This window comes from Pelobates fuscus, chromosome 1, assembly GCF_036172605.1.
Source record: "Pelobates fuscus isolate aPelFus1 chromosome 1, aPelFus1.pri, whole genome shotgun sequence".
Taxonomy (NCBI): Eukaryota; Metazoa; Chordata; class Amphibia; order Anura; family Pelobatidae; genus Pelobates; species Pelobates fuscus.
The window spans coordinates 163,627,384-163,638,356 of record NC_086317.1 but is presented as its reverse complement, the minus strand read 5'-3'; the positions used below and the strand labels follow the sequence as shown (position 1 = coordinate 163,638,356).

Below are 10,973 nucleotides of genomic sequence, written 5' to 3'. Positions count from 1 at the left end.
CGTATGTTCTTCTCTTTGCAAATCTTAAAGCAGCTCTGTCACTTCTGCGTATTTCATAAAGATATGATCTTTATGAAATGCTAATACAACTTGAAATTTAATTGAGATTTCAACAAATCCTAAGATACCATAAGACAAAGAATCACGTCAGACTGGCACGAACGAGGAAGCAACAGGGATACAGCAGCGCTAAAGTTTTGATTACCTGGACCCGGGGACTCTAAAAAGTTATTGGGTTGCCCAGGCTTGAGCTGCTGTAGCTGTATTTACCCTGCATTTATTAATTTTTATTGCTTTAGGCATATGTGCCATAATACATATTTTAAACTGGAATCAGTGTTTGTCCCTATATTTGTCCTCCGGGAGGCATAACCACCTAGCAAAGCTAGTGTCAAATGCCAGAGTCAAATGCCAGAGCTAAAAACGCTAGCCCTGTGCATCTGCACAGCAACAGCATTTCAGCCAATCAGGTAATCAGGAGAGCTGTGCTGAGCGCGGGAATACGGATTGCCTCAGATTTTTAAAATGGCATCATTGATGGAGGACTCTATTTCTGTGTCTTCCACAGATTTAGTGGGTGCCTCTCTTAAAGGCAGCCCCATCAATGTTAGAAAGCTCCATAAGAGAGCTTTCCTTGCCAAGGATCTATCCTCTTCATCTTCTGAGGAGGATTTGGTTCCAGTTTTAAGCAAAAAGAATAAAGGAAGGCGGCTGATCTCTCCTGCCAGTTCCTCGTCTGAGGAAAACTTCTCTGCTCCTCCTTCCCCCTCATACTCGTTTGAGTAAGCGTAAAATTAAGGGGACAGGACCCCAAAAAAGGAATAGCGTGTTTCCCTCGTTTGAGCACCAGAAACACGTTCCAGAGAAAAAGGACAAATCTCGTTGGAGGTTAGATAGTCCCTCTCCTTCCTCTTCTAGAGCGTTAGCTCACTCTTCCTCCCAAGCCGTTCCAGTTCCAGATACAGCTCTCCAGATATAGACTGGGAATCCGAGGAAGTGGTACGTTCAGCAGCTTCCACTGAGTGAGGGAAGGTAAGCAATGTTCAGATGGCCAGAGTAAGTCTCCTAGGAAAGACTCTCCCATCAAAATTATTTCACTCTACATGGGCTATGGAGCACGATTCTGAAGTTAGAGATTTTGCTAAACTAGCCTTTAGATCCCCCTTGGTTAAGGAGGATGACCTTCTCCTCAGGAACCACATTGGTATCACGGACATTCTGGCTTTAATGGCTCCAGAGGTAGATCCTGCTCTGTTATCTATCACAGGGAGCAGCGTATCCTCTGATCCCACAAACCAGACTTTTCGCAATATACAGTTCAAAATTGCTGATGCTGTGGGCCCACTATTACTGATGCTGGATAAGGCAGAAAAAGAAGGCAATGCTCAGAAACCTTCTGCTTCATCTATATTGGCGTCTAAGATGGCTCTTTTAAAAGCGTCTGGCAGGGCAGTGCTAATTATTGGCCAATCCAATTACATATCAAACATCCGCAGATCCCGCTGGCTCCATGCAGCAGGTCTGTCCGACCTAGCCCCCAAATCGCATGAGTTCCCAAATTTGGAGGATTCTTACCTATTCGGTCCCTCGTTCATTCAGGAGGTTAAAGGCCGTTACAAGGCAAGGAGATCCTTTTCAGAACTCAAGAAGTCTGTCCCTGGCTACAAAAAGCCCTTTCGGACAGAGGGTCACCCCTATAGGGCTGCAGGAGCGTCCCAAGAAGCCTCTCACCAGGCCCAGTACCGCCACTACAGTGTAAGACACACGCTCCCGGGCGGTTGCAGAGGAGCGCATTCCAGAGGCGGTTCAGCTTCCAAAAGAAAACCCATGCATTCAAGTAAGTGTGCCTCCTCATATATCACAAAATTGGAAGGATATTTCCTCAGACAAATGGGTTCTAAAGATTTTCAAAGGGGTTTACAACTCCCCCTTTTAAGGTTCCCAGTCCAGAAATTTGCACCCCACAGAGAGGTGAACCCAGTGCTAGATGCCTCCCTTTCCTTAGCTTTAAGTCAAGGGAAGATATAGTTGGCAGACATGTCTTTTACAGGATGGGTCAGCCCATTGTTCCTAATCCCAAAATCAGACGGTTTCTGGAGACCGGTCCTAAACGTGAGGTCTCTGAACGCTTTCATAAAAAGGAAAAGGTTCAGGATGGAGGGTTTATCAGATCTTCCAGGCTTAGTACAGAAAGCTTTTTTCTGCATAAAGTTAGACCTAAAAGATGCCTTCCATTCAATACCCATAGCCAAGAAACACAGGCGTTTTCTCAGGTTTCATTGGAAAGGAAAAGTGTGGCAGTGGACCGTTATGGTGTTTGGCCTATCCAATGCACCATACACATTCTCCAGAATTATGAAATCAGTGATAGCTCATGTCAGACTAAAAGGTTTCATGTGTCTGTACTATCTAGACGACATCCTGCTCATGCACCCAGATGGGGAAGTCCTTGCTTCTCAAAGGGATTACCTTGCTTCCCTTTGACAAGAGGATTTGTAGTAAATTTACAGAAATCAGTCCTTATTCCCACTCAAAGCATCGTCTTTCTGGGTTTCGTACTGAACACCAGGACTATGTCTCTAGGAATCCCTCAAGACAAATGGGACAAATTATTAGTACATCTGACCTCATCCCCAGAGTTGATCCTTGAGAGACCTAGCAAAGATTATCGGGAAATTAATAGCTTTAACACCAGCATATGACAATTCCCCATTGCTTTGCAGAAGAAGTCAGCTGTTTTTAGGGAATCAACTAAGACAGGGCGGCCATTGGGAATCAAAATTCGTTCTCCCCAAGAAGGTCAGAGAAGAGTTGAAGTCCATTCTGGAGTTAGAAATTCCACTTCCTCGTCCCCTGTTAGAGCAGCCTGTGGCAGTCCCTCTGACGTCAGATGCCTCAAGTCAGGGTTGGGGTGCGTTTACAGCCCAGAACGCCATAAGAGGAATTTGGTTAGACCAAGAGAGTCACCTCCATATAAACATCTTGGAGTTAAGAGCTATAGAATTAGCTCTCCTGGGCCTAGTTCCTCTAAACCAGTCACCGACGTCGGTAAAAGTACAATCGGACAACAGGACAGCGGTGGCTTATGTAACCACAGAGGGGGCACAAGATCAAGGGGTCTTTGTTTAGAGGCTCTAGATCTTTGGTCTTGGGCTTTAGCAAGCAATGTTCAGGTTTTCGCAGAATACGTTCCGGGAGAGGCGAACGAGCTTGCAGACTCTCTCTCTCTTGTCCTTGGCAATAATTCAATTAAAGATTGCTCTATTCCAATGGAGAGAATGCAATTTTGGCCAGAGACAAACATCTGCACAAACTCCAAGGTTCGTCTCCCGGACCTGGACAAAGGGAGCTTGGAAAATGGATGCAATGTCTTTCCAATGGACAGATGTTACAGCTCCTTATGCTTTCCCCCCTCCATCTGATGAAAGTGCTGGAGAAGATCCGCAGGGACAGGGTACAGAGCTTAGTTCTCGTTTATCCAGTATGGACCTCCAGACCCTGGTATCCCCTGATCCATCAGTTAGTCAAAGGAACCGGGATCCCATTGGGCATGACAGTGCACTGCTTTCAGGGAACCAGCGATCTTCTGCTCAAGCTCCCGCAGCTGATGTGCATCACAGCTCTGGTAGGCTGTTAACACATACCCTTTTATCGGATCAGGTCTTGGATATTATTAACTCATATTTAAGACGTAGAACTAGGGTAAGATATAGAAAGATGATCGAGGAATTCAAAGAATGGGAGGTTTCTTTTCTGTCTAACACACAGGGATCTGATACCGTTCCATTGGCTTTAGAATTTCTTACCCTTAAGTTCCATTCTGGTTTATCTGTCAGTTCAATCAAGACCTATGGATCTGCTTTAAACTTCCTGATCCCCAACCTTATTCAGGATGCTCTGTATTTGAGATTACTAAAAGGGTTATCCGTCTGCAACCCATATACCCCACGCTACGCGTCTACTTGGGATGTAGACATCTTATTAAATTTCCTTAATTCTTTGGATAATGCTAACATTGATTTAAGATGGACTGCTATTAAGTTGGCTTCTCTGCTGTCCTTGGCCCTATCAGCTATAGGAGCCGAGTTATCTCAAATCCATATTTCAGATCCTTGGTTGTCCAGGACCCTGGGAGGTTTCAATATTATCCTAAAAGGCAGACAAAAAACAATCCATATTTCTCCTGGTCCGGTAGAATTGGATTTGGTTCAAGATCCTTCTGAACCAGGCTTATGTTTAGTCAGTTTGTTACAATCGTACCTTCAACCTCCACCAGGTGTTTGCTATTCTACCCACTAGCTTTGCTAGGTGGTTATGCCTCCCGCAGGACAAATCAGAGTTTGCAGGAATCTATGATCTGCAAACTTTCTTTGTCTTAGGGATGTCTTAGGGATGAGCATAACCACCTAACAATAGCGCTCGTCCCACCCTCTTTTAAGTTACGTTTTGCCTGCTGGTGGTAGTTTGTTTTTCTAAAACATAAGGTTATCTGGTGCTTATTCAGCCTATTGATAACTGTTCTCTGTTTTGTTTTTTACAGACTATAGCTGTACTCCAAGACAAGACCAACAAACCAAGGATCCACCTAAGTAGGAGGATTGGATGCTAGTAGTCTCGTCAGTATGATATTCTCATGGACTCCCTGCATAAAGATTCTGTTTGCTGGGACTTTTTTACATTTCTTTTCTCTTTATTGAACGTATTTTGTTGCAATTTATGATGAATGGTTCCAGTGTTCATTTGATACTTTCCTTTGCCATAGATTGTTGCCTTGTTTTCAGTTCCGCTGTTTGTTTTATACAAAGTTTAAAGTCTATCTTATATGTCTTCATGACTTATTAAACATTTTTGTTCCCCTGTACTATTGGCTACTTGAATTGTTTTATTTTGTGTTTAGATGTTTAATTATATTCCTATACACTTTAGGCAATATTTATCCTTAGTACTTCGTGGGATATGCTAACCATCCGCAGTTTCCCAATTTCAAAAATCTGAGGCAATCAGGAATACCGCTCTCAGCACGGCTCTCCTGATACCTGATTGGCTGAAATGCTGTTGCTGTGCAGATGCACAGCGCGAGCGTTTTCAGCTCTGGCATTTGACTCCGGGAGGCTGCCGCATACCCACTAGCTTTGCTAAGTTGTTATGCTCATCCCTAAGACAAAGAAAGTTTGCAGATCATAGATTCCTGCAAACTCTGATTTAGATAAATGTAGCGGAACTTGGGATTTAGCGCACTCTAGGGACCTGATCGCCCCAGTGCTCTATAGTGTTGCGTGGCACCGAATACGACTCTTTCCTTGTGAATGAGATTCCTGTAGGGCAGTGGTTCCCAACCTTTTTCACTTGTGTACCCCTTGGCAGCCCTTTTCCTTAAATTGCACGCCTCACATTAGCAAACTGGTTGTAATGAATATAGTTGTTGTTAAATAGTTACTGTTATTTAAAATGTATACATTTTCTCTGCACTGTCCACCCTAGGATCCCCTGATTCTCATCTGCCCCAGGCTCTCCCCGCTACTCCTCTCCCCCAGACTCTTCCTCCTTCTCCTCTGCCCCAGCCATCCCTGCTCTTTCTCTAGCCTAGGCTCCCTCTGCTCCTCTTCTGCCCCAGGCTCCCCTACATTTGGAAACAATGCTCTAGACCAGGCTTCCCCAAACTCCGGCCTTCCATATGTTGCTGAACTACAACTCCCATGATTCTATAAATAAAATAGGCTGAGAATCATGGGAGTTGTAGTTCAGCAACATCTGGAGGGCCAGAGTTTGGGGAAGCCTTCTCTAGACCCCAAGGGTGTTTTTTTTTTTTTTTTTTTTAACATATTATTACAATTACATTTTAATGATCTGTGCTATTTACAAATTATTCATATTTAGGTTTGTTTAAACTATTTAATTTAATGATTTTTGAGCCAAGAAGTGTATGTTGATGGCATAAGTATTATTTAATACGTTTTTTTAGCACAGTATATTTCATATTGGTTTGATTCATGCCACATAGTTGTTGTTTGGTGTTCATAATAGGTAAATATAGTGTTGTACTTGTAATTGCACTTTATTTTGTGAGTGTATATGAAAGTAATTGTTATAATTTATTATTTATTACAGAGCATTAATTGGCATAGTGCTGCACATTGAAGTAATCTTTACATTAATCACACTTTAAATCTGTGCATGCAACTTTCAGTTTAATATAAAAAAGTTGTGTTACACTAGAGATATACACATTGACATCATCAGTAAAGAAGTAACCATGATGTCATAGTTAGCTTGTCAAGTCACACTAGAGATATGCACCTTGATTGTCATTCGAGGTTAAACTCACTAGTAAAGCAGTTATTGTTTCAATAGCTTCAGACATGGATTTGTACATTGTACTGGTAGCGCTGTTTCCTTTATGGAATTGTGTTGTATGTGAAGATACAGGTAATAATCAATGTCTCCTTTCTGGATAGTGTTGATATAGATTCTTTTAAGCAAACAAAGAAGTTTGAATGACTATCTGTTCCTGTCCAAATTAGAGATGATTAAATTGCGTATACGCAGAAGTAAATTCACACTGACACACGGAGTTCAGGTTAAAAGAACTTCGAGAAAATTTAATGGCATCTGGTTAAAAAGCGGGTATGCAGACCCTTTTAAAGGCAATATTACATCATCATAGAATATCAAGATAACAACAAATAAACATCATTAATTGGATTAGGTGTTAAGTGGTTAAGTCAATACCCTCCCATCAATATTATTAATTGGTCTAGGTGTTAAGTGGCTAGTTGGGCATCCTCCCATCATGGGATGTCGTCATCTTTGACACGGGAGTGGACATAAGATACAAGCGCCATTCTTGTTTAGCACGAGGCTCGCTCGATGGGAGGGGGGATCTGGCAGCCAGCCATTTTGAGTACTTGGTACCATTTAGCTTCAAGGTTAGTTTCTCAGGCTTAGAGAATACACATTTTATTAGTACAGTTCTCATGATCTAACTATGGCATACAATGTTTCATATTACAGGAACTTGACCGTTCCGGTGCTGCTCATAACCTTCTAGAAAAGCATTTCCTTCTAATATTCTAAATACTGTTAAGAAAATCAATAATAGGCAATCAATAATAGGTAATTTAATAATTCTACAACCGTGTTATATCTAAGCTGTATCAAAAGAGCAGACATATTGGGTATAAATGGCAAATATTTAGTAATTCCATTATATAGCATACGTATTACATTGAACTTCCAGGAGTTAAATATTTGATCAATAATGACTATAATATTACTATTACAACATCTAAATGTCTTGACCAATGTATTCAGGGCTTGATTTCCCATTGCAGCGAAAAACTGAGGAAGTTTTGAGGGAATTTTAATGTCACCATCCGTGACTGACTGTTTGTTCTAAAAGTAACATTGACATAAATGTACCAAGATTTTTGCTGAAATTTTATTTATTCTTGACAAAAGGCTGAACTCTTATACACCAAGTACTTGATAAAATTGGATGCATTAATTTGTGACTCTGTTTAATTAACAGGATTTTATTTCCTTTTCAGCTGCCGATGACATTGGCCCTCACATGGTGATAAGGATAGCTGAACTCCTTAGCCCTGAGGAATGCCAAGATTTCATCAGCAGAATCAATAGACCTGAAGACGATCTGGTTAAGAAAGTCTCAAACCTGTCTCCAAAACGACGCAGGCGCAGAGAGATTGGTAGATTCACTGTGCAATTATTATATCATGTGTTAATGTTGTAACTGGAGGGTAGAGTTAATGAAATAGGGTATTTTAAAGTATAATAAATCAGGAAAGATAATGTATAATTATTTTGTATTACAAATTCTATTAATATTCACACATATGTATTATCAGCACACTTTGTTATTGTTTTTGTTCTGACAAAATTTGTGCAGGATCTCTTTTTACTAGAAATGTTTTTTATATAACGCTACTCTGTACTGTACAGCAGCAAATCTATAACGATATACACATTTATTGCAGTTCTCTGATCATTTCATATGTACCATTACAGAAATATTCATTCAGACTAGGGTGAGATAATGAGATACTTTAAATTATTATTATAATAAACTTCCATCAAAATTATTTCCATTCTTACCATACATAAATACAAAACTATATTACAATTCAGATTTTAGATTTTCGTTTCATTTAGAGATTTATAATTAATGTGTTAAAAAAATGTCAAGGAAAATGTGGGTGCCCATACCAAATTCTGAAGCTGGTGCTAATGCCAGCCATGTTTTTACATTGCAGTTGATTGTTCACCCACTTTACAGCTGATTTTACTGATCACTGTTAGCATTCCAATGAAAATGTGTGGCAGGCTTGTTTATATCAAGATCATTATTTTACATGTCCACGAGCACTACTGATGGAATTACCAGCAAAATCCTGGGAGCTAATCCTGATTGTATCTCTTCTTTCTACACACAGTGACCAAGGAGCAATGTTTGGCAACATTACAGAAATGGTTTGATGAAAAAGGGGAATCAGTCTATTGGGACCGGATCTCTACTATTTTATATCAAGTGGGACGACCTGATGTTTCTAAAGGTAAATATAAATTTTGTAATTTAGTAGAAAATGGTATTAATCACAGATGTTGTGATGTTGAAGCGGTTAGAGGTCACAGTGCTTCAGTATCTCTTTATACATCCTCTTATTTCAGGAAATTAAAGTGTCCCTGCCAATCCTGACACAGTTTATCTTCGTGAACTTATTTTGATTAAACATATTGAAATGAAATGTAAAAATTAATCCCATTCATTCTCTATAAACCATATGCATGTATAGCATAGCACTGTGAAAGTATCCATAGAGAGTTGGATTTTCCACTAATACACCAGGATAGAATTTGAACTTTACTGAGATCATGAGAAATGAAATGTCTTATCATGTCGATACATGCCGTAACGTGTTCATATGTATAATAGAACTTGGAAGAAATCTCAATCAGGACAAAATTCTGGAGATTGAGAAGAACGCTGATGAATATAAGCAAAAAATGCTGGATTCATCTCTGCTTCTTCCGAATGAAGAATTTTCTGAAATCGATGCCAGGCAGAGAGATGGTGAGTGCCCAACATAATTAAACATTTAGAGATTTAAGGATTTTTTTTTCTGCGGAGACTCACAGATTAATTAAAACCAAAATGGTAAACAAATAACAGAGACCTTGCTAAGCGAGAGGGGACGACCAAGACTTGAGTGGGTTGCTGAAAAGCCCCAAAGCCGTATTTTAGCACTTTATATTGCTATTTCTGGTGTATGGCTGAGAGGGAGGGAAAGCCGTGGTTACTGAGACAGTCACTTTCTCTGCCCAGCTCCACGCTTTCTTACTGCCAGAATGCAAACCTACTATACTCTTTGGTGTGAAGGTTACTACTGGTTAACTCTGCTTGGCACTGGAGCCAGGGCTTTTATAGAACTTCAAAGACAATATGAATAATTAATCAAATATATATCGGTCTATCTCTGTCACACAGCTGATGTTTTATCTGTATATTTTACTCATAGAGTTTAATAATATTGTGCTTATGACACGCTGTCCTGTAATTTTTTAATAATGTTTCTTTTCTACAGTTTTCAACTTTGAGGATATGGATTGGGATCTCATTATTGAAAGAAAGCCACGCCCACCTTACCAGCGAGCGCTTACCGAGTGGTGCTGGTACATGTTATATGGTGTTATTATTGGATTCCTGGGAGGAGCTGTAATGGTGGTCATGATCTATCTATTGCTCTTCAGGGTTTTAAAGATTGATGGAAGAGAGAGAGATTTTTACAAGATTGTCTGATAATACATGTCTGCACGGCAAGGGCAGTGATGATTGAAATAAATGAGAGATTAAATAAACAGCACTTGAACTTATACATTGCTAGTAATTTAATGTTTATTTGTCTAATGGTGGATTATTACTGCCACAACATCAAATTTCTGTACACAACTTGAGCTGGTGATACAACATCAGCAATGTCCTAGTCAAGATATTAAAATTTTGTAATAAAGAGTCACACAACACCTGAACAAGACGAACACCATAACTGAGAGCTCCATTGTCTGTCTACAAATCTCAGTAGAGAAAAACCAACATTAGGGAACCATGAGAGATAATGAAGATTACCACTTTTTTTTTTTTTTTTTTTCTTAGACATAAAATATAAATTGCCTTATTAAATTCAATAATAGCTGAAAATAGCCACGGCCTCATCTACACAAAAAGATAGAGATGGGCCATGACTAACAATCAAGACACACATCCAATTGGTCTTACATAGGAGAGAAAAAACACACAAAAGAAAAAAGTCAAATTGCCCAAAAACAAAGTTGTTGTAATATCTACTAAAAGGTCAGAGAGATTATGTGAAACTGTCCTAATCTTGCTTTCATACCAACTATGCATAAATTGATATGCCTAGTACCCGAATTCCGTCTTATTACCAGTCTGTAATATCTACAATAAATTTAGAATAGAACTCACAAAGTCCCTCATTAGGGAGGTTATTACTTAAGAGTAAACCCTTCTCCATCTCAAGTTGGTATAATAGTTGTGCTTTAAGTTGGCCTTTTTTTTGGGATGTCTATATTTTTCCAAAATCTAGCAATCAGAATTTTAGTTGCCATTAAAAAATGAATCAAAATCAATTCCAGATTACCATGTATTTCTAAGCCAAAAAGGTGGAGTAGTGCAAAATCTGCTTTAAACTCAGGGCGTATACCTCCAATTCTAAAAATGAGGTCAAATATGATAATCCAAAGAGGTTTAATTCTGGGACAAGTCCACCAAATATGGAGTAAAGTCCCTTCAGGGTGGAAGCATCGCCAACAGTTTGGGGGATTAGATATGGATATTTTAGAAAGTCTTACAGGGACCAAATACCATCTAAACAAATTTTTTGTGAATGTCTCAAGAATATTCAGATTGTGTATATGTTTCCTTGTCAGCATAAATGCTT

At 39.6% G+C, this 10,973-nt stretch overlaps 1 protein-coding gene across 1 annotated transcript; it reads left to right on the top strand.

Annotated features, from left to right (window-relative positions):
* The first annotated feature begins 8,207 nt into the window (after positions 1-8,207).
* On the top strand, positions 8,208-9,829 carry LOC134603358 (transmembrane and death domain protein 1-like). The gene is made up of 4 exons (XM_063449273.1): positions 8,208-8,238; positions 8,451-8,570; positions 8,951-9,088; positions 9,600-9,829. The coding sequence occupies exons 1-4, from the start codon at positions 8,208-8,210 to the stop codon at positions 9,812-9,814; spliced, it is 504 nt and encodes a 167-aa protein (XP_063305343.1). The 3' UTR covers positions 9,815-9,829.
* Positions 9,830-10,973: the final 1,144 nt, after the last annotated feature.